Raw genomic sequence first — 23,734 nt, 5'->3', positions numbered from 1 at the left:
TGGCTATCGTCGCCCTCTTCTTCGGTCGCGGCATGCCGACTCTCTGCCTCTGCCGCCGACTCTCTGCCGCCGATCTGCCTCTGCCGCCGACTCTCTGCCGCCGACTCTCTGGACGATAGCCAAACGCCTCTCTGCCTCTGCCGCCGACTCTCTGGACGATTCTGCCGCCGACTCTCTGCCGCCGACTCTCTGCCGCCGACTCTCTGCCGCCGACTCTCTGCCGCCGACTCTCTGCCGCCGACTCTCTGCCGCCGACTCTCTGCCGCCGACTCTCTGCCGCCGACTCTCTGCCGCCGACTCTCTGCCGCCGACTCTCTGCCGCCGACTCTCTGCCGCCGACTCTCTGCCGCCGACTCTCTGCCGCCGACTCTCTGCCGCCGACTCTCTGCCGCCGACTCTCTGCCGCCGACTCTCTGCCGCCGACTCTTGACGATAGCTGCCGCCTCTCTGCCGCAGTCGCCGCCTCTCTGCCGCAGTCACCTCGGTCTTTAGCCAGTGAACCACCATGCATAAAAGAAAAAAGGTATACTTGTCAGCCAGGCTTTGTTGTACATTTAAACACTTTGGCAGGATGTTCTAAATGCATTTTAATAAAGTTCGAAAAGTTTGACTTACCTCAACTCGGTCTTTTCCCAGTGTACCAGCACATGCAAAAAAGAAGAGGGTGATAAGTTATGCATTTTAAGAACTTCACTTCATACATTTAAAAATTACATTAAAATTATAAATGTTACCTCAACTCACACTCTTATCCATTCACCAGCACACATACAAAGTAGTATTGTTTAGCATATATTCAATTTACACATTTCACTTTCACAAAAAAAAAAAAAAAAAAAACGTTCCACAGCTAAATAAACTATCAATTAAGGAGACAATTTTTCAAGAAAATATATTAATATCAACAGGAATGAAAACCGAATAAAAGTTTCTTAATTAAAATATCAATGCAAGATTTGATAATGACCAGCTACATTATTCACATAAGCCCTTGACAAGACACAAGTGCTGATGAATATCTTAAGACTGCCCAGCACACATGGATATGGTCTTAATTTTGCCATGAAAAAAGCAAGCATTTAACTTGTCTCAACTCACAGTCTATTACTAGTGCACCACCACACATAAAAGAAAAAGGTACACTTTTTAGCTATGCTTTGTTATACATTTAAATGTACTTAAGCAGTATATTCTAAATGTTCAAAAAGTTTGACTTACCTCAACTCAGTCTTTAACCAATGTGCCACCCCAAATGAAAAAAAGGTATACTTGCCAGCCATGCTTTGTTATACAATTAAACACTTACTTCAGCACTGTTCTAAATTGTTTTTAATGGTTACAAAAGTTGCCTTACCTCAGCTTGTAGTCTTTAACCAGTGCATGACCATGCATAAAAGAAAAAAGGTTTACTTGTCAGCCATGCTTTGTTATACATTTACTTCACAGTACATTCCAAATTCTTTTTTAAATGGTTACAAAACATTGCCTTACCTCAACTCACACAACTCAGTCTTTAACCAGTGCACCACCACACATTAAAGAAAAAAAAAGGTATACTTGTCAGCCATGCTTTGTTATACAATTAAACACCTACTTCAGCACTATGATCTAAATTATTTTTAAATGGTTACAAAAAGATGCCTTACCTCAGCTCGCAGTCTTTAACCAGTGCACCACACACACACACACACACAAAAGGTATACTTGTCAGGCATGCTTTGTTATACATTTACTTCAGCAGTATATTCTAAGTGCATTTTAATAAAGTTTGAAAAGTTTGACATACCTCAACTGTCTTTTACCAGTGTACCAGAACATGCAAGAAAGAAGAGTGATAAGTTTTAAGAACTTAACATACATTTAAAAAGTACAATCAAATTATTTTTACATATACAAGAATTATAAATGTTACCTCAACTCACTCTTGTTAATACACCAGCACACATAAAAAGAAGAAAGTATTGTTTAGCATATATTCAAATTACACATTTCACACAAAAAAAAAAAATAATTTTCACAGTTAAATAAACTCTTTATTAAACTATCAATTAATGAGACCATTTTCAAGAAAATATAGTGTAGACTATGAAGACTAAATTACTTTGTTTAAATAATTTGCAAACAATCTGAATCAGAATTACTAAACTCTTGTGCGTTGCTTTTCCAAAAACACACAAAATCCTACCTTCCAATAAAATCCAGAATTGTATTACAGATCAAACAATAGACTACCATAATAAGAAAACTAATTCAAGTAAAGAGAAAACACTTAAAATGAGTTGGCAATTTGAACACTTGGTCATTACAAAAAACAAACAAAATGAACATATTAAACACTTCAGCAAAAAATCCACAATCCAAACTAAGAAGAAATAATTAACACACAGACACTTTTAAAACAAACGTACCTTCTGTAGAAAAACAGATAAACTGAGCAGCACATGCTCTCTCCCTGATATACTGTCAATTTAAGACCAGGTGCAGCTTGATTAATTGGTTAGCACGTGGTCTGATGCTTTTGTGAACATTCTCACACCTTAACATCTCTTCTGTGCCATGCAAACAGTGTGTCAACTAATGTGGCGCACTTAGCTAAGGCACTCGTCCCGAACCCGAGAGGTTGTGGGATCGAATCCGGGGTGGGTAACGTCGGACCGATGGGAGTTCTGTTTTGGCCGTTTTGCTTCGTCCCGCTCGTTGCTCTGGCTACAGCCCTTCAGGGCTTGGCCCCGGTATCGCTGCTTGCAGCTATATTTAGGGGCCAAGCCCAAAGGGCTGTAGCCCCTATTGTATCTGTACGTTTTCTTTATTAGGGGCCAAGCCCAGAGGGCTGTAGCCCCTATTGTATCTGTATGTTTTATTATTATTATTATTATTATTATTCTTCTTCTTCTTCTCGTCCAATGGGAGTCTATGGCAGCCCTATGAAGGGAACATGGGAAAATGATGAAATTTGGCACACTTGTAGAACTGGTCATTATTAGTGATCTGACCAACTTTTGGGTCTCTAGGCCAAACTCTATAGCGCCACCACCAGTCCAAAAATTCAACATTCAAACGTTAATAACTCTTGAACCACTTATTCTATGAAAATAAAACTTAGTACATCTATTTTGTCTCTTCATGGAGATTCCATTCCATATCTTACATTAAGACTCCGCCCATTACAGTAGCGGCCATTTTGAAAAGTACAGTATTCAGTCTAAACACTACTCCTCCTTCAAAATTGGTCCAATTCTTCTGAAATTTGGCTCAGATGTTCTTTGGACTGAGCCGCACAGAAATGACTGAACAGAATTTTTTGAACACTAGTGAAAAAAAAAGTTATGATGCTGTGAACTTACTGAGGCTGACCTAAAATCAGTTGAGATGCTGTATCTCGGCCAAACTTTGATCAATCGATACCAAACTTGGTACACTTCATCTAGACCATGATCTGGGGGTCCATGCCAAATTTGGGAATAGCGCCACCTATGGGTGTTGAGATACCAAAAATGCACTTTTTTGCTTATAACTTCTGAACAATTCATCAGAAAATTATGATCTTGATATCTATGGATTCTTTACATCAATCCGAATCTGTGGATGTCAATTTTGTCAAGACCACCAGGACCACCCGTCCGCCATTTTGAAATTTGTCAAAAATTGCTATATCTTTTGATCTACTGTACATATCTTCACAAAAATCGATATGCATCATCAACAACATGTGCCGGAGGTACCCCGGAAGTTAGAAGACAGCGCCACCTAGTGTTCAAGAGATATAACGATTCTCGCAAAACCCCTTATAACTACTGTAAATGTTGATCAATTTTTGTTATTTTTATGTCATTTCATTCCGTGGGTTATGTCAAATCTGATGATGTCTCAATTTTTATTTTCCAATATGGCGTCTGTCCGCCATATTGAATGGAATGAAATACAGTTTTTTCGCTACTCCTCCCTGAAATCTTGTTCAATTTTGTCCAAAATTTGATCAGATGAACTTCAGACCGGGCCTGACAGAAATGACTGAACAGATTTTTGATATTCACTCCCGTTCCCGATATGTACAGCTCTGAACTTGACCGTGCCTGTGCTCGTTGATTTATGCTAGTTAGCTTAGCATGCTAATTAGCCGAAATGCTAACACGTTTCTATTGACTCTAATGGGTCTCCTGAGCTATCTGGTTAACTTTGAGCAACGTTAGCATTTTTAGCGTATCATGCTAATCTGGCTAAAATGCTACTTCGGGCTCTTGAGAGTTAATTCTCACACCTTAACCTCTCTTCTGTGCCATGTAAATCGTGTGTCAACTAATGTGGCGCACTTCGCTAAGGCACCGGTCCCAGACCCGAGAGGTCGTGGGATCGAATCCGGGGTGGGTAATGTCGATCCGATGGAAGTTCCGTTTTGGCCGTTTTGCTTCGTCCCGCTCGCTGCTCTGGCTACAGCCCTTCAGGGCTTGGCCCCGGTATCGCTGCTTGCAGCTATATTTAGGGGCCAAGCCCAAAGGGCTGTAGCCCCTATTGTATCTGTATGTTTTATTAGGGGCCAAGCCCAGAGGGCTGTAGCCCCTATTGTATCTGTACGTTTTTTTATTATTATTATTATTATTATTCTTCTTCTTCTTCCTCTCCAATGGGAGTCTATGGCAGCCCTATGAAGGGAACATGGGAAAATGATAAAATTTGGCACACTTGTAGAGATGACCATTATTAGTGATCTGACCAACTTTGGGGTCTCTATGACCAACTCTATAGCGCCACCACCAGTTCAAAAATTCAACATTCAAACGTTAATAACTCTTGAACCACTAATTGTATGAAAATAAAACTTAGTACATCTATTTTGTCTCTTCATGGAGATTCCATTCCACACCTTACATTAAGACTCCGCCCATTACAGTAGCGGCCATTTTGAAAAGTACAGTATTCAGTCTAAACACTACTCCTCCTTCAAAATTGGTCCAATTCTTCTGAAATTTGGCTCAGATGTTCTTTGGACTGAGCCGCACAGAAATGATTGAACAGATTTTTGATTTTCGTATTTGTTCAAAAGTTATTCAATTGTGAACTTGATGAGGCTGACCTAAAATCGGTTGAGATGCTGTATCTCGGCCAAACTTTGATCAATCGATACCAAACTTGGTACACTTCATCTACACCATGATCTGGGGGTCCACGCCAAATTTGGGAACAGCGCCACCTATGGGTGTCGAGATACCAAAAATGCACTTTTTTGCTTATAACTTCTGAACAATTCATCAGAAAATTATTTTCTTGATGTCTATGGATTCTTTAGATCATTCCGGATCTGTGGATGTCAATTTTGTCGAGACCACCAGGACCACCCGTCCGCCATTTTGAATTTTGTCATAAATTGCTATATCTTTTGATCTATTGTACATATCTTCACAAAAATCGATAGGCATCATCAACACCATGTGCCTGAGGTACCCCGGAAGTTAGAAGACAGCGCCACCTAGTGTTCAAGAGATATAACGATTCTTGCAAAACCCCTTATAACTACTGTAAATGTTGATCGATTTTTGATATTTTTATGTAATTTGATTCCGTGGGTTATGCCAAATCAGATGATGTCTCATTTGCCATTTTCCAATATGGCGTCTGTCCGCCATATTGAATGGATTTAAATACAGTTTTTTCGCTACTCCTCCCTGAAATCTTGTTCAATTTTGTTCAAAATTTTATCAGATGAACTTCAGACCGGGCCTGACAGAAATGACTGAACAGATTTTTGATATTCACTCCCGTTCCCGACAGGTACAGCTCCGAAGTTGACCGTGCCTGTGCTTGTTGATTTATGCTAGTTAGCTTAGCATGCTAATTAGCTAAAATGCTAACACGTTTCTATTGACTCTAATGGGTCTCCTGAGCTATCTGGTTAACTTTGAGCAACGTTAGCATTTTTTAGCGTAGCATGCTAATCTGGCTAAAATGCTGCTTCGGGCTTTTGAGAGTTAATTCTCACACCTTAACCTCTCTTCTGTGCCATGCAAACAATGTGTCAACTAATGTGGCGCACTTAGCTAAGGCACTCGTCCCAAACCCGAGAGGTCATGGGATCGAATCCAGGGTGGGTAACGTCGGTCCGATGGAAGTTCCGTTTTGGCCGTTTTGCTTCGTCCCGCTCGTTGCTCTGGCTACAGCCCTTCAGGGCTTGGCCCCGGTATCGCTGCTTGCAGCTATATTTATTATTATTCTTCTTCTTCTTGGCCAATGGGAGTCTATGGCAGCCCTATGAAGGGAACATGGGAAAATGATGAAATTTGGCACACTTGTAGAACTGGTCATTATTAGTGATCTGACCAGCTTTGGGGTCTCTAGCCCAAACTCTATAGCGCCACCAGCAGTCCAAAAATTCAACATTCAAATGTTTATAACTCTTGAACCACTTATTCTATGAAAATCAAACTTAGTACATCTATTTTGTCTCTTCATGGAGATTCCATTCCATATCTTACATTAAGACTCCGCCCATTACAGTAGCGGCCATTTTGAAAAGTACAGTATTCAGTCTAAACACTACTCCTCCTTCAAAATTGGTCCAATTCTTCTGAAATTTGGCTCAGATGTTCTTTGGACTGAGCCGCACAGAAATGACTGAACAGAATTTTTTGAACACTAGTGAAAAAAAAAGTTATGATGCTGTGAACTTACTGAGGCTGACCTAAAATCAGTTGAGATGCTGTATCTCGGCCAAACTTTGATCAATCGATACCAAACTTGGTACACTTCATCTAGACCATGATCTGGGGGTCCATGCCAAATTTGGGAATAGCGCCACCTATGGGTGTTGAGATACCAAAAATGCACTTTTTTGCTTATAACTTCTGAACAATTCATCAGAAAATTATGATCTTGATATCTATGGATTCTTTACATCAATCCGAATCTGTGGATGTCAATTTTGTCAAGACCACCAGGACCACCCGTCCGCCATTTTGAAATTTGTCAAAAATTGCTATATCTTTTGATCTACTGTACATATCTTCACAAAAATCGATATGCATCATCAACAACATGTGCCGGAGGTACCCCGGAAGTTAGAAGACAGCGCCACCTAGTGTTCAAGAGATATAACGATTCTCGCAAAACCCCTTATAACTACTGTAAATGTTGATCAATTTTTGTTATTTTTATGTCATTTCATTCCGTGGGTTATGTCAAATCTGATGATGTCTCAATTTTTATTTTCCAATATGGCGTCTGTCCGCCATATTGAATGGAATGAAATACAGTTTTTTCGCTACTCCTCCCTGAAATCTTGTTCAATTTTGTCCAAAATTTGATCAGATGAACTTCAGACCGGGCCTGACAGAAATGACTGAACAGATTTTTGATATTCACTCCCGTTCCCGATATGTACAGCTCTGAACTTGACCGTGCCTGTGCTCGTTGATTTATGCTAGTTAGCTTAGCATGCTAATTAGCCGAAATGCTAACACGTTTCTATTGACTCTAATGGGTCTCCTGAGCTATCTGGTTAACTTTGAGCAACGTTAGCATTTTTAGCGTATCATGCTAATCTGGCTAAAATGCTACTTCGGGCTCTTGAGAGTTAATTCTCACACCTTAACCTCTCTTCTGTGCCATGTAAATCGTGTGTCAACTAATGTGGCGCACTTCGCTAAGGCACCGGTCCCAGACCCGAGAGGTCGTGGGATCGAATCCGGGGTGGGTAATGTCGATCCGATGGAAGTTCCGTTTTGGCCGTTTTGCTTCGTCCCGCTCGCTGCTCTGGCTACAGCCCTTCAGGGCTTGGCCCCGGTATCGCTGCTTGCAGCTATATTAGCGATTGTTTTTGGTAGAATTTTCGAGCAAAAACAATCGATCACTATGCAAGCCTATGAAGGGAACATGGGAAAATGATGAAATTTGGCACACTTCTAGAGATGGTCACCAATAGTGATCTGACCAACTTTGGGGTCTCTAAGACCAACTCTACAGCGCCACCACCAGTTCAAAAATTCAGTTTTTAAACTTTAATAACTCCTGAACCCTTTGTTCTAGACAGATAAAACTTAGTACACATGATTACTCTCTTCATGGAGATTACACTCTATACCTTACATTAAGTCTCCACCCATTACAGTAATTGCTATTAAGCTAATTAAGTGTTTCCGTTTAAACGCTACTCCTCCTTCAAAAGTGGTTTGATTTTTCTGAAATTTACCACAGACGATCTTCGGACCGAGCCGCACAGAAATGACTGAACAGATTTTTGATATTCGTTTCTGTTCAAAAGTTATTCAATTGTGAACATAACGAGGTTCACCCAAAATTGGTTAAGAGGCTGTATCTCGGCCAAACATTGATCAATCGAAATTAAACTTGATACACTGCATAAACACCATGATCTGAGGGTACATGCCGAATTCGGGGACAGCGCCACCTATGGGTCATGAGATAGCATAAATGCACATTTCTCCTTATAACTTTTGAACACCTTCTTCTATCAACATAAAACTTAGTACACCTGATTCCTCTCTTCATACTGATCACATTGAATAGTTTATATTAAGATTCCAGCCATTACAGTGATGGCCATTTAGAAAAGTACAGTATTCCCTTTTTTCGCTACTCCTCCTTCAAATTTGGCCCAATTCTTCTCAAAATTTCCTCAGACGATCTTTGGACCGAGCCGCACGGAAATGACTGAATAGAATTTTTCGACCTACTGGTCAAAAAAAGAGTTATGATGCTCTGAAGTTAACACTGTTGAATCGAAATTTTTCGAGAAGCTGTATCTCGGCCGTACTTTGATCAATCGCCACAAATCTTGCTACACTTCATCAACACTATGAACTGAGAATATATCCCAAAGTTGGAAACAGCGCCACCTATGGGTCGTGAGATACCAAAAATTCACATGTCTGCTTATAGCTTTTGAACAATTAGTTGCAAAAACATGATCTTGGTTTCTTTCTATTCCTCGGGTAATGCCGAATCTATGGATGTAAATTTTGCCAGGATTGACTAAACTACCTGTATGACATTAAGAATTTTTCATAAGTTGCTATATCTTTTCAAACCATGGAAAGATTTTTACAATAATCGGTAGGGATAATTAAAACCATGTTCTGGACATACCTCAGAAGTCTGAATTACAATTTACTAAACTTTCCACATTACGCTTGCTTAAATTGCTCAGCAACTTTCTTTAATGACCTCATCCTCACACCTTAACCTTTCTTCTGCAGCATGTTGGATGTGTAGCAACTCAGTGGTGCAGTCTGTTAAGTCTCTGGTTCTGAGATTCTGAGGTCATGGGTTCGAATCCAGGACAGTTAATGTTGTTTCTGAGTTCATGGGTTCGGATCAAAGGCAGTTAATGTTGCTTCTGTTCGAGCCTTTGCATTTCCTGAGTGTGTTTGCCTTGAATCAAAAATATGTTTTTGGTCTTTCTCATCTAAAGTTCTGTTCAATTTCAAACTTCTCTACTTCTGAACTGATCGATTGTCCTGACGTACGCTCCGTTTCGGCCGTTTTGCTTCGTCCCGCTCGTTGCTCTGGCTACAGCCCTTCAGGGCTTGGCCCCGGTATCGCTGCTTGCAGCTATATTTAGGGGCCAAGCCCAGAGGGCTGTAGCCCCTATTGTATCTGTACGTTTTCTTTATTAGGGGCCAAGCCCAGAGGGCTGTAGCCCCTATTGTATCTGTACGTTTTCTTTATTATTATTATTATTATTATTATTCTTCTTCTTCTCCAATGGGAGTCTATGGCAGCCCTATGAAGGGAACATGGGAAAATGATGAAATTTGGCACACTTGTAGAGATGACCATTATTAGTGATCTGACCAACTTTGGGGTCTCTAGGACCAACTCTACAGCGCCACCACCAGTTCAAAAATTCAACATTCAAACGTTAATAACTCTTGAACCACTTATTCTATGAAAATAAAACTTACTACATCTGTTTTGTCTCTTCATGGAGATTCCATTCCATATCTTACATTAAGACTCCGCCCATTACAGTAGCGGCCATTTTGAAAAGTACTGTATTCAGTCTAAACACTACTCCTCCTTCAAAATTGGTCCAATTCTTCTGAAATTTGTCTCAGATGTTCTTTGGACTGAGCCGCACAGAAATGACTGAACAGATTTTTGATTTTCGTCTTTGTTCAAAAGTTATTCCATTGTAAACTTAATGAGGTTGACCTAAAATCGGTTGAGATGCTGTATCTCGGCCAAACTTTGATCAATCGAAACCAAACTTGATACACTTCATCTACACCATGATCTGGGGGTCCATGCCAAATTTGGCAATAGCGCCACCTATGGGTGATGAGATACCAAAAATGCACTTTTTTGCTTATAACTTCTGAACAATTCATCAGAAAATTATTTTCTTGATGTCTATGGATTCTTTAGGTCATTCCGAATCTGTGGATGTCAATTTTGTCAAGACCACTAGGACCACCCGTCCGCCATTTTAAATTTTGTCATAAATTGCTATATCTTTTGATCTACTGTACATATCTTCACAAAAATCGATAGGCATCATCAACACCATATCCAAGAGGTACCCCGGAAGTTAGAAGACAGTGCCACCTAGTGTTCAAGAGATATAACGATTATTGCAAAACCCCTTATAACTACTGTAAATGTTGACCAATTTTTGTTATTTTTATGTCATTTTATTCCTTTGGTTATGCCGAATCTGATGATGTCTCAATTGTCATTTTCCAACATGGCGTCTGTCCGCCATATTGAATGGAATGAAATACAGTTTTTTCGCTACTCCTCCCTGAAATCTTGTTCAATTTTGTCCATAATTTTATCAGATGAACTTCAGACCGGGCCTGACAGAAATGACTGAACAGATTTTTGATATTCGCTCCCGTTCCTGACATGTACAGCTCTGAAGTTGACCGTGCCTGTGCTTGTTGATTTATGCTAATTAGCTTAGCATGCTAATTAGCTAAAATGCTAACACGTTTCTATTGACTCTAATGGGTCTCTTGAGCTATCTGGTTAACTTTGAGCAACGTTAGCATTTTTAGCGTAGCATGCTAATCTGGCTAAAATGCTGCTTCGGGCTTTTTAGAGTTAATTCTCACACCTTAACTACTCTTCTGTGCCATGTGAACTGTGTGTCAACTAATGTGGCGCACTCTGCTAAGGCACTGGTCCCAAACCCAAGAGGTCGTGGGTTCGAATCCAGGGTGGTCAAGGTTGTTTCTGTTCAAGCCATTGGATTTTCTGTGTGTTCACATTGAATCAAGAATGTGTTTTGGTCTTTCTCATCTGATGTTCTGTTTGATTTTGAAGTTTTGAGATCATTCTCACACCTTAACCTCTCTTATACAGTATGCTGTGATGTGCATTGACTGAGTGGTGCACTCTTCTAAGCTGCTGGTTTCAACCCTCTAAGGTTGGGGCTTCAAATCCAGGGTGGTCAATATTGTGTTTGTTCCAGATGTTGTATTTTATGAGGATTTTATTTTTGTTCATTTTTGAACGTCTCTACTTCTGATCTTGTTTTTTATGTATATTATACTGTTGCCATATTTGCTCTTCTTGCTCTACACTATGCTTCAAAAACATTATTTGTTAGCATGCAAGTTTATGCTTCATTGGTGTTCCTTTTTATATAAAAAGATATCTTCAGCATTATAGTATCTGTGTGCCATATGTTTCATTGTATGAGAAGAATTGTGCTCTCACAGATGAGGTAAAGGGTTTCAATTCTTCTGTGGGGTGACATAATAATAGAACATCTGATCAACAATACGGGGACATCTTTGCAACATTTCCACTAAGTTTTATACTTGTTAAATTGACAGTTATGAACAAAAATAATGTGCACTTAGTGGGTCAACTCCTGCCATTTTATACCATAAGAAAGCATTTTATGTTTGTTGGTTTCATTGAGAATCAAAAAAAATAAGAAAAAAAAAAGACACTTAAATGGGATCATCAATTAAGCCTTACAGCATGAATACTTGTGTTGTGTACACTAAATATAATCACTTTAACTATTTTCTCCAATTCCAGTTTCTTTCAATTCCAGATTTCATAGTACAAATGAAATAACCTGAATGCAAAGAAAATGACTACTATATCATTTTATCCATTATCATGTGTTCTCTATGTAACACCGTGTGATATGAATTGTGCTCGGAGATGTCAAATAATATAGATTAAACAAATTCTACATAAAATTAAATGTAGATCAGTAAACAAAAAAAAAGGACATTGAAAGACTACATTAAAGTTTATGAAAGCAAGGACAAAAGTATATTCTAATTCATCATGTATTTATTGTTCTTTACAAACAATTTACATTGAAAATATTGTGCCTTAAAACCCCAGTGAGCAAGCCAGAAGGCAACAGTGGCAAGGAAAAACTCCCTAAATTAGTGAAGAGGATCATCAGCAGAGAGGTATAGGGAGAAACCTTGGGAGGAACCAGGCTCAGCAGGGGCAAGCCATCCTCCTTTGGCTGGCATCTAAGTTTGCTGTACATAGGCCAAATATAATACAAGCCATCCGTCCAACATTTCATATAGAATTGTGTTACTTTTGTGGTTATGCATTTGTGATATCTTTGACTATTGACTGCCTGCATCGGTTTAGAGTTTTGCCGGGACATTTTCTGAAGATACTTTAACAATGATTTTGTATTCACTGTAAGAAAGGGAAGCAGAAAAGTTAAGTCAAATTAGTATCAACTTCTGGTTGTGTGCCTCTTCATAAAAACATTTCATGGAGTGGAGAATCATAATGGATAAGGTGCAAGTTTGAAGTGTAACGCATTGCACAAACCTGAAAATGTATCAACAGGTGAAAGACTGCTTTAAGAAATGAGTCAATTTCAGTATTGCAGATATATGAATTTACCTTTTGATTGGTTGTGTGCCTCTTCATAAAAACAGTTCATGGGGTGGAGAGACATATTGGAGAAGGAAGTTTGATGTGTAGTAAATTGCAGAAATCTGAAAATGCATTCATGGAAAATTAACTTCTTGATAATTAAAGTGTTTGCACAACAAAAACCATTTAGCAATCTGTACACTCACCTTTTGGGAGTAGTGGACAGGAGATATTGGGTTTTGATGCACAAACCTGAAAATTTATCAACAGGTGAAAGACTGCTTTAAGAAATGAGTCAATTTCAGTATTGCAGATATATTAATTTACCTTTTGATTGGTTGTGTGCCTCTTCATAAAAACAGTTCATGGGGTGGAGAGACATATTGGAGAAGGAAGTTTGATGTGTAGTAAATTGCAGAAATCTGAAAATGCATTCATGGAAAATTAACTTCTTGATAATTAAAGTGTTTGCACAACAAAAACCATTTAGCAATCTGTACACTCACCTTTTGGGAGTAGTGGACAGGAGATATTGGGTTTTGATGCACAAACCTGAAAATTTATCAACAGGTGAAAGACTGCTTTAAGAAATGAGTCAATTTCAGTATTGCAGATATATTAATTTACCTTTTGATTGGTTGTGTGCCTCTTCATAAAAACAGTTCATGGGGTGGAGAGACATATTGGAGAAGGAAGTTTGATGTGTAGTAAATTGCAGAAATCTGAAAATGCATTCATGGAAAATTAACTTCTTGATAATTAAAGTGTTTGCACAACAAAAACCATTTAGCAATCTGTACACTCACCTTTTGGGAGTAGCGGACAGGAGATATTGGGTTTTGATGCACAAACCTGAAAATTTATCAACAGGTGAAAGACTGCTTTAAGAAATGAGTCAATTTCAGTATTGCAGATATATTAATTTACCTTTTGATTGGTTGTGTGCCTCTTCATAAAAACGGTTCATGGGGTGGAGAGACATATTGGAGAAGGAAGTTTGATGTGTAGTAAATTGCAGAAATCTGAAAATTCATTCATGGAAAATTAACTTCTTGATAATTAAAGTGTTTGCACAACAAAAAACATTTAGCAATCTGTACAGTCACCTTTTGGGAGTAGCGGACAGGAGATATTGGGTTTTGATGCACAAACCTGAAAATTTATCAACAGGTGAAAGACTGCTTTAAGAAATGAGTCAATTTCAGTATTGCAGATATATTAATTTACCTTTTGATTGGTTGTGTGCCTCTTCATAAAAACAGTTCATGGGGTGGAGAGACATATTGGAGAAGGAAGTTTGATGTGTAGTAAATTGCAGAAATCTGAAAATGCATTCATGGAAAATTAACTTCTTGATAATTAAAGTGTTTGCACAACAAAAACCATTTAGCAATCTGTACACTCACCTTTTGGGAGTAGCGGACAGGAGATATTGGGTTTTGATGCACAAACCTGAAAATTTATCAACAGGTGAAAGACTGCTTTAAGAAATGAGTCAATTTCAGTATTGCAGATATATTAATTTACCTTTTGATTGGTTGTGTGCCTCTTCATAAAAACGGTTCATGGGGTGGAGAGACATATTGGAGAAGGAAGTTTGATGTGTAGTAAATTGCAGAAATCTGAAAATTCATTCATGGAAAATTAACTTCTTGATAATTAAAGTGTTTGCACAACAAAAACCATTTAGTAATCTGTACACTCACCTTTTGGGAGTAGCGGACAGGAGATATTGGGTTTTGATGCACAAACCTGAAAATGTATCAACAGGTGAAAGACTGCTTTAAGAAATGAATCAATTGGACTATTGCAGATATATGAATTTACCTTTTGATTGGTTGTGTGCCTCTTCATAAAAACAGTTCATGGGGTGGAGAGACCTATTGGAGAAGGAAGTTTGATGTGTAGTAAATTGCAGAAATCTGAAAATGCATTCATGGAAAATTAACTTCTTGATAATTAAAGTGTTTGCACAACAAAAACCATTTAGCAATCTGTACACTCACCTTTTGGGAGTAGTGGACAGGAGATATTGGGTTTTGATGCACAAACCTGAAAATTTATCAACAGGTGAAAGACTGCTTTAAGAAATGTGTCAATTGGACTATTGCAGATATATTAATTTACCTTTTGATTGGTTGTGTGCCTCTTCATAAAAACGGTTCATGGGGTGGAGAGACATATTGGAGAAGGAAGTTTGATGTGTAGTAAATTGCAGAAATCTGAAAATGCATTCATGGAAAATTAACTTCTTGATAAAGTGTTTGCACAACAAAAACCATTTAGCAATCTGTACACTCACCTTTTGGGAGTAGTGGACAAGAGATATTGGGTTTTGATGCACAAACCTGAAAATGTATCAACAGGTGAAAGACTGCTTTAAGAAATGAATCAATTGGACTATTGCAGATATATGAATTTACCTTTTGATTGGTTGTGTGCCTCTTCATAAAAACAGTTCATGGGGTGGAGAGACATATTGGAGAAGGAAGTTTGATGTGTAGTAAATTGCAGAAATCTGAAAATGCATTCATGGAAAATTAACTTCTTGATAATTAAAGTGTTTGCACAACAAAAACCATTTAGCAATCTGTACACTCACCTTTTGGGAGTAGTGGACAGGAGATATTGGGTTTTGATGCACAAACCTGAAAATTTATCAACAGGTGAAAGACTGCTTTAAGAAATGAGTCAATTTCAGTATTGCAGATATATTAATTTACCTTTTGATTGGTTGTGTGCCTCTTCATAAAAACGGTTCATGGGGTGGAGAGACATATTGGAGAAGGAAGTTTGATGTGTAGTAAATTGCAGAAATCTGAAAATGCATTCATGGAAAATTAACTTCTTGATAATTAAAGTGTTTGCACAACAAAAACCATTTAGCAATCTGTACACTCACCTTTTGGGAGTAGTGGACAGGAGATATTGGGTTTTGATGCACAAACCTGAAAATGTATCAACAGGTCAAAGACTGCTTTAAGAAATGAATCAATTGGACTATTGCAGATATATGAATTTACCTTTTGATTGGTTGTGTGCCTCTTCATAAAAACAGTTCATGGAGCGGAGAATCATAATGGATAAGGCGGAAGTTTGAAGTTTAACGTATTGCAGAAATCTGAAAATATAGTCATGGAACTTTAACTGATTGATAAAGTGTTTGCACATCTGATACATTTAGTGAAATATGTAGACATCTGCACACTTACCTTTTACAGTAGTTAGTGAGACTTGATGCACAAACCTGAAAATATATTGCTATTAGGTGAAACAGTGCCTGAACAATGTTTTATTCTGACACTACTACATTTACATTTTCATCAGTTGTTTTCTTCAGTAAGAAAGTTATTGAGGTACATAATTGTGTTGGATGGAGTACAGAATCTCTTGTATGGGAGAAATTCTGACTTGTGCATTTCATACGTCTAAAAAGATGACTTGCAGATGTGCTTGCATATAGTTGATTAATTTAACCCTGCCTTTATTCTGCTTGTGTAATCATGCACAACTGAGTCTACTTACCAATTTTGTGTTGTTATATTGACTTAATTGTGATATTAGGAGACAAATGGATGGATGCAGGCAGTCTTTGTGGATGCTTTCTATAATGTTTGGAAGCATCCATTATGATTTGGATGGCTTAGAACGACTGAAATTAGATTATGGATTAAATGTCAGTTAAAAATAAAGGTCTCAAAACTGAGAATTTAAGCAGAATTAAAATAATAATAATAATAATAATAATAATAATAATAATAATAATAATAATAATAATAATAATAATGCATTAAGATGAATACCAAGTAAATACTACAGTTACCTTGGCTGGGTGAAGCTTACTAGCTCAAGAAAGAAGAGCAATTATGGGAGATGTTGGGTTGAAAATGATGATCACTTGTTTGAATTACAGGCTGGATTAACTGGACTCTGACCATGTTGGAATCTCAGGATAGCGCTCGTATCGTATGGACACAAAAACAGAACAGACAATACAGTGATACAATTCTCATTTCAGAGTGTTGCATTGATAAAATGGATTACCTTCAGATAATACTTCAATCACAACATGGAACAGCTGTACATATTCAACTGATGGATCATTATAAGAGTTATTCATTTAGATATAGATAGACTTAGAACATACCGTCTCCAGTTGTACACTTGCCCTGCAGTTGTATGCCAGTTGGAAGCTCAGGATGAACATTGAACAAGTAAGAGCACAGACAAGAAACAAATAATGCAGGTTATACAGATTTCATTACATAATCACACACATTAATTTTTACCTCAGTGAAATAAGGACTGCTTGGTGGTAACTGTAATACGTTTGCACAATTTCAACAGAGACATTTTCTGCATCTTTAACATAGACATGGTCTATAAGTGTACCTTTTTCAGTGGTAGGGTGTTGCACATGTTGACTGTATCCATGTAGTTCCATTAGTGTACCAATTGTAGATGATGTCAAGATGTCCTCATTGAAGTCTCCCATAATCACTTTCTTTCCTGACTGTTTCTCCAGCTCATCAATAACATGCAACATATTTTGTCGAAACAGATTAAGTGGATATGAATTAGGTCTGTACAGCAAAGCAGCATTCAAACTTAGATGTGGAACTGCAAAGTATAGACATTCCAAGTTACAAGGTTCCGGAACCCTGACATTAACATGAATGCTTTCACAACAGAATAGTCCAACTCCACCTCCTCTTTGTTGTTTTAAATCAGTGAAAAGTGGAGTACTGTTGTCATAACATTTAGCTCTTGGATTGCTCTTAAAAACAAATCCTGGAATCTGTACTTGGTCTTCAACTTTTAGCCACGTTTCAGTTAAACCGATGCAATCTGCATTCATTATCTGTCTGTGAACTTGAAGATCTTGAACATGAGCTCGAAGACTTTGTACATTATGAAGAGCAATTGTAAACACGCCAGGTGTCTTTACAGAACTGTAATTTTCTAAAGCAAGTCGGGGCATGTTTTTCATAGCGGAGTCAATTTTCTCATTACAATATATGACAGAGTCTTTGAAGTTATTAATTGTTAGTCCATCGAGGGTTCTCACACGACTCAGTGCAACGTATGCTTGTCCCGGAGAAAATACCTTGTCAAGTGAGACAACTGCTTTATCTACTGTGAGTCCTTGCACTTTATGAACGGTGCATGCCCATGCCAATTTAAGTGGAAACTGACGTCTTAAACCACCATCATTTGAGACTTGATCTTCTTCCACTTCAATAACAGTCGAATTTGGAGAATATTTCTGTCGCAGCTTCGATCTCTGAACTTTACCAACATTTGGATCATCAAATTCAACATGGATAGCTGATGGGAAGTCATCATCTTCATCATCATCACGTCTTTGTTTTCTGCTTATGTGGACAACTGTGCCACAGGCTCCATTGACAAGTCCATCAGAAACATCAACATTTTTCCTAAGCATTACTCTGGCACCAACACCCAAGGAAACACATTTGTCCAAACAAGAGTTGAAAACTTTTGCATGAAATCCAACTTTCCTTTCTATTCTTCCAGTTTCTGGATTTCTAGCAAAGTCTCTAGCGTGAATAGTGATTGCCTCAGGGCAACGCTCATTAAGTTTCTGTATATTGTACTCATCAACCTGAGCATTTGTAGGGAATATATGAATAGCATCGCATTCTTCACCAGTTTCACGTTGCTTCAACATGTTGATGTCATTTGGGCTTAGAGTTTCGTTCTTTTTATGAACTCTCAGACGATTTAACATTTCAGCAAAAGATGCATCTTGTTGCCTGACAACTTGTGTTAGTTCAGCAATTTCAAAGTTGGTATCCCAAAGATTCACTCCTTTTGGATCAACGTACAGGGGAATTCCCTTGACTGGCGGTAGCTGATAAAAATCACCAACACAGACCAAACTGACTCTTCCAAAAATTGAGTAGTCACCAGTTTGCTTAATTTGTCTCAATCTACCATGAACATAAGACAAAAGGTGATGGTCAACCATAGACACCTCATCAATGATCAGAATCTGCAAACCTCCAAGTTTTGCACGCAGTGAATTGATTTTGTCATCACTTAGGGGCTGATATGGCAGTTTGACATTGGCACCTATGGAAAAGGTATTATGGATTGTAGAAGCACCAATTTGAAAACTGGCCACTCCGGTTGACGCAGTTAAAATCACACTTCTATCATCAGGGTTTTCGGACAGCTGAGATAAAAGTCTGGAGGATTCATAGTAGATCGCTTTGATTAAATGACTCTTGCCTGTGCCCGCTCCACCAGTGACAAACAAGTGAAATGGTTCAGGGTTTTCACCAAGAAGTTTCTCTAAACACCATTTCCGTACTTTGTAAAAGATTGCACATTGTTGTGCATTTAATGATCGCAGTAAACATAATGCTTCTTCTCTAGACATTCCAGCCTGATTGGTTTCAATACTGTATGGAGTTCGAGGGTTCGTTACAAGATCTGGAATAGAACACTCAGAATCATCTTCATCAGGAATTGTATTACTCTTCCTTAGTTCTAAGCATTCATGACGTTCCTTTTCAGTTTCAGGACATAACGCAGCCCAAGCATCTTCCAAATCAACACCTTGCTCCAAAAGCTGTTGAGCTCGATCAATTTTGTCACTTTCCTTTTCAAAGAGTGCTCGATTAGCATCAACAATACATTTGACTTGCGTCACATTTCTCCCACATTTCACAGCACCACTGTTGTAGAATTCCTCATATGTGCTAAAACGCTCAGGCTTGAGCTGACAATCTTCATAATGTGGCAAGAAAAGTTGCAACAATGAATGAAAGTACTTTTCTGGATCTTTTTTGGGAGAAAATCTCGGATATCGAACAACAGCAGGGTCAGTTCGAGTTCTCTTCATCATATAACCACAGTCGTTGTTAAGCTTGATCACCTTGTCTTCAGAAGACTTTTTTTGTGAGGAAACCTCCGATTTCGACAAGATCCTGTTTTCAGAGCAAAAACTTGCAAGACATTGGATCTCAAACTCTTCCGTGTTTGGCCTATTCTTGTATCGGTCAACCAGACTAGTCATCCAAAAGCTAGCTTCTTCACCAGACTGATCAACTTTGTTTTTGATGACACGAAGAGGCAAACTCATCTTTACAGGATTCAATCCAATTGGAATAAACTGGACCTTACGAGAACATTCCTTCAAGTGCATACCAGTCAGACGATACACAGCCTCTTGAGCAGAAACTTCTCTGTTGTGAAGATATACACTACCAAGCATCTTCAGTGATGATCTCGCTTCAAGGTTTCCATTCATGGCTTCGTTTTGCGCACGTTGCAGCAACAATCCCATTTCTTGTTCTGCTTTTGTGATGTAACTGATAATGTAAACCACTACAGAGTAAGCATCAGTGACGTACTGGATATCCATGTTGCCTTGCCAGGCACGCAGTAAATGTTGATTATACTGGTTCACCCAGACGTCTTTTGGACTTCTTTTCAGGACAACGGATTTCTTTTTGGAACACTGTGCATAAACTTTCTCAAAGAGAGCTTGGTTAATACCAATGGATTCAAAAAATGCATCAGTTGAGTCATAATCCATATCAGAAGCTGTTAAAGCCTTTTTCACTTTTTCTAAAACTGTACGTGCAGTATCTTTTCCATCACCACTTTTCAAATCGTCTCGACTACCACCTCTTGTAATAAAGGTACGGCTTGATGGGGGTCTTGGAAAATTAAATCTGCAAACTGTCTTTTTCTTACGACATGTCTTTGAATGTCTGACACTGTGCTTCTGAACACCGTTGACAATCTCAAACAGTTCAGTTTCATCCTCGCTTGGGGTCTCACAAGTGATGTACCGATCAATGAAACTAGCAACCAAACCATCGTTTTCTTCATTGTCTTCATTTAACGTTGGGGCATTTTCAACCCAAAACAGACAGTGAACATGAGGAGATCCACGCTGTTGAAACTCTACACGATAAAAGTAATCTACTATCTTCCCAATCGGTTGAGCTGAAGACATGATTACATCTCTCAGAAAACAATGCCATCTATGATCAAACATTCTTGCAGCAGTCACTGGGTTTCGTCTAATCAAACCACATTTTTCAGACCAGTCAAGTTCATCTGCTTTCAGATTTTTCCGTTCTTGTTTGATTATGGTACTAATAATTTCTGGCCATCTGAGATCCGCAGAACTAAAGGATGCAAAGAAAGTTGGAATACCTAGCTGTCTTACAAGTGCAAAAAGGTCCTTTTGAGTAGACTGCCAATATGGAGGTGTTCCACGGATTGGTCTCAAAAACTTGTATCCTTCATCAAAATTCAAGATTTTAGATAACGAGTCTGGGTTTGTTAGCACATCTGATGTCACTTCAGTCAACAAACTCCTCTCAGATCCTTTGCGCAAAGCAATTGAAACATTGGATACAACTTGATCAATCTCCGACAGATACTGTGCATAGAAAATGAAGTCTGTGCTTCGTGCAAAACGTCCATCTGCATTGAGGATTCTTGCATTCAAGTATCTCGACAATGTTATTTTTACCTCCCTCTTATCATGAAATGTCGGACCACCGGTTGGATACAGAACAGGGAAACATTTTGCTTCGTTAGACCTATCGGATAACAAACTAACAGGACTGTTACCTTCAGCAGGTGCCAGATTTAATACATCCTGGAAATGCTGATCAATTACTTCTGAACCGATGTCCACAGGTTGCAATGATGTATCTGACAAAAGACCACTTTGCTCTTTGATGTAGGTAAGGTCTTCCTCTTGCTGTTCATCAAGGTCATTTTCGTCAATCTTTTCAACTACGTCTTGTTGCTCCATTTCATCTACAACATTTTCTTCGGGTTCGTTCAAAGAGTTGATCCACTGCCGATTAATCTCCACATCACTGAACCACTTATTGAATCGGATTAAATATTTCAGAGCATTTCTAACACGATCAGTGTGTACATACTTGTACTCATAATGCCCTTTGTAGGTCAACTTGCGTTTCAGTTTGATCCTTATCATCTTGTCATCACATTCATTTCGTGGAAGGATATTGGACACCTCTGTGGCATTAACTGGGACGCACACTACAGGGCCATGGCATCCATGTTGTTTACCACGAGGAAGGCACAGTAATTTCATAAAAGGAATGTTACGTGCAATGAGATGTTGTTCCAAAGAGTTGAGGCATTTCAGTTGATTTGGAACATCCACCAAATGCATGTTGTTTGCAACGCTCTCTTCGGGCAGTTGTCCACAAAGGATTTTTCGATGACATGTTAGACAAATCCATAATTTGCATCCTGAGGAATGAGCAGAAGATCCTTCACACTTTTGATCACAGACATGAACATACCTGGTTGTGATGCATCTTCTTCCCAAAGCAGCGATTTTTACACCTTTGTCTTCATAGCATTGTCTTCTACATTCAACAACCTGCTTTCTGAAAAGTAAACGGTGACACACACAGCACACAAACTCTGGACCACTACTAATTTGTTGTCTAAAATGATCAATCGCAACATCAATGTCTTGTTGTTCTTTCTTTCTTACATATGCTTCACAACCTTTTTGAATTTTACTCATACGAAACTTCCCATCTTTATGGTATTTCATCATAGAATACTTAACCATTTTAATTTTAAAGGCTGTATTCTGAATGTTTCTATTCTTAGAATACTCACGCACTCTTGCTTTGAAGGCCAGGTTTTGCAGATATTTTTTCTTTGAATACTCACACACTCTTGCTTTGAAGGCAAGGTTTTGCAGATATTTTTTCTTTGAATACTCACACACTCTTGCTTTGAAGGCAAGGTTTTGCAGATATTTTGTCTTTGAATACTCACACACTCTTGCTTTGAAGGCCAGGTTTTGCAGATATTTTTTCTTTGAATACTCACACACTCTTGCTTTGAAGGCCAGGTTTTGCAGATATTTTTTCTTTGAATATTCGCATACATTTGCCTGAAAAGAGACATTATATTTATATTTCAATCGAGAATACTGGCAAACACGTTTTTGGAAATTAATATTGCTTGAGTACTTGGCCTTAGAACGTTCACACTTTGATAAATGAATATCAAAATTTTTTAGATATTTATCACGAAGCATTTCTTTTTTTTTATCCCTGTAATATTTATCTCTACTATATTTAGTTTTGTCATACTCAATTTTGTTCTGTCTGTAATCGGGGTCGTTACCATATTTTGACTTCTCGTGCTTCAGCTTTTTTTGTCTGTACTCACTGTCGTTGCGATATCTCTCCCGATGTCTTTTGTTTGGACAACATTCTGCAGCATCGCTTACCTTTCTTTTGCGCAGACATGGTTTGCTGACCTCATTTGACACCACATTTCCACATGCTCCTGCACAAACACTCTCTCGATCCCTGTGCTTAACACATGTCACAACTTCATAATGATTACGGTTACAGTGTTTCAGATAAATTGCATTCTGATTGGATACCTCTCCGGTAGGTTTGTGTGCATTCCATCGGCTGTCATTAAAAGTCATTATGGTGGTTTTGAAAAGATCGGCCGCAACAAATATGTCAATTTCGGTTACCCATGAGCCAGAATAAAACATTCTAGATCGTGTCAGATAATCCTCTGCTGAAGAATACTCACTTCTCACGTACCTCTCAAACAGCGGAGTATTCATCTTCAGATGTTTCACAACTGCACGGCGAACCTTCAAGTGTTTCTCCTCACTTCCACATATCACATGTGCCAACGATCTGAAAAAGCAGTTACCATCTGGTTTAATGGTCTTTGTCTGACACGGAGCTGAAATGGGACCAAAGTTTATGACATTATGATCACTGTTATCATTGGACATTTGTATGAGCTCACATAAAGCTTGCTTGTCATTATATGTTAAAGGAGAAAAAAAGACATCTGGAACAGAAACATCAGTGATCATCAGGTCATCGGTTTCAGC

The 23,734-nt window shown here is 38.5% G+C and overlaps 1 protein-coding gene and 1 long non-coding RNA gene across 51 annotated transcripts in view; both read right to left on the bottom strand.

The window, feature by feature from the left end:
• The window catches only part of LOC127941917 (uncharacterized), a 53,084-nt gene that overhangs the window by 13,580 nt on the left and 15,770 nt on the right, over positions 1 to 23,734 (bottom strand). For 36 of the 50 annotated variants that reach the window (XR_008149176.1, XR_008149178.1, XR_008149174.1 and 33 more), the window contains exons 8-28: positions 15,846 to 15,943; positions 15,725 to 15,770; positions 15,546 to 15,640; positions 15,425 to 15,470; positions 15,246 to 15,340; positions 15,125 to 15,170; positions 14,950 to 15,044; positions 14,829 to 14,874; positions 14,650 to 14,744; positions 14,529 to 14,574; positions 14,350 to 14,444; positions 14,229 to 14,274; positions 14,050 to 14,144; positions 13,929 to 13,974; positions 13,750 to 13,844; positions 13,629 to 13,674; positions 13,450 to 13,544; positions 13,329 to 13,374; positions 13,150 to 13,244; positions 13,029 to 13,074; positions 12,850 to 12,944 (exon numbers count right to left, since the gene is read on the bottom strand). Coding sequence is in view for 27 of the 50 variants with exons in the window: in XM_052537404.1 (XP_052393364.1) it covers positions 12,850 to 12,944; positions 13,029 to 13,074; positions 13,150 to 13,244; positions 13,329 to 13,374; positions 13,450 to 13,544; positions 13,629 to 13,674; positions 13,750 to 13,844; positions 13,929 to 13,974; positions 14,050 to 14,144; positions 14,229 to 14,274; positions 14,350 to 14,444; positions 14,529 to 14,574; positions 14,650 to 14,744; positions 14,829 to 14,874; positions 14,950 to 15,044; positions 15,125 to 15,170; positions 15,246 to 15,340; positions 15,425 to 15,470; positions 15,546 to 15,640; positions 15,725 to 15,770; positions 15,846 to 15,943 (1,508 nt within the window). In the remaining 23 variants the exon portion in view is untranslated. The remainder of the gene's footprint in view (positions 1 to 12,849; positions 12,945 to 13,028; positions 13,075 to 13,149; positions 13,245 to 13,328; positions 13,375 to 13,449; positions 13,545 to 13,628; positions 13,675 to 13,749; positions 13,845 to 13,928; positions 13,975 to 14,049; positions 14,145 to 14,228; positions 14,275 to 14,349; positions 14,445 to 14,528; positions 14,575 to 14,649; positions 14,745 to 14,828; positions 14,875 to 14,949; positions 15,045 to 15,124; positions 15,171 to 15,245; positions 15,341 to 15,424; positions 15,471 to 15,545; positions 15,641 to 15,724; positions 15,771 to 15,845; positions 15,944 to 23,734) is intronic. The other 14 variants (XM_052537381.1, XM_052537385.1, XM_052537384.1 and 11 more) reach the window with 14 other exon arrangements.
• Positions 2,682 to 7,725, bottom strand: LOC127941926 (uncharacterized). Its single transcript, XR_008149205.1, has 3 exons — positions 6,791 to 7,725; positions 5,072 to 5,188; positions 2,682 to 3,354 (listed from the first exon to the last, which is right to left on the bottom strand). It is a non-coding gene; the product is annotated as an uncharacterized LOC127941926 (long non-coding RNA).

This window comes from Carassius gibelio, chromosome A21 (assembly GCF_023724105.1).
Source record: "Carassius gibelio isolate Cgi1373 ecotype wild population from Czech Republic chromosome A21, carGib1.2-hapl.c, whole genome shotgun sequence".
NCBI classification, from domain to species: Eukaryota; Metazoa; Chordata; class Actinopteri; order Cypriniformes; family Cyprinidae; genus Carassius; species Carassius gibelio.
This window is presented reverse-complemented; position numbering and strand designations above follow the sequence as displayed.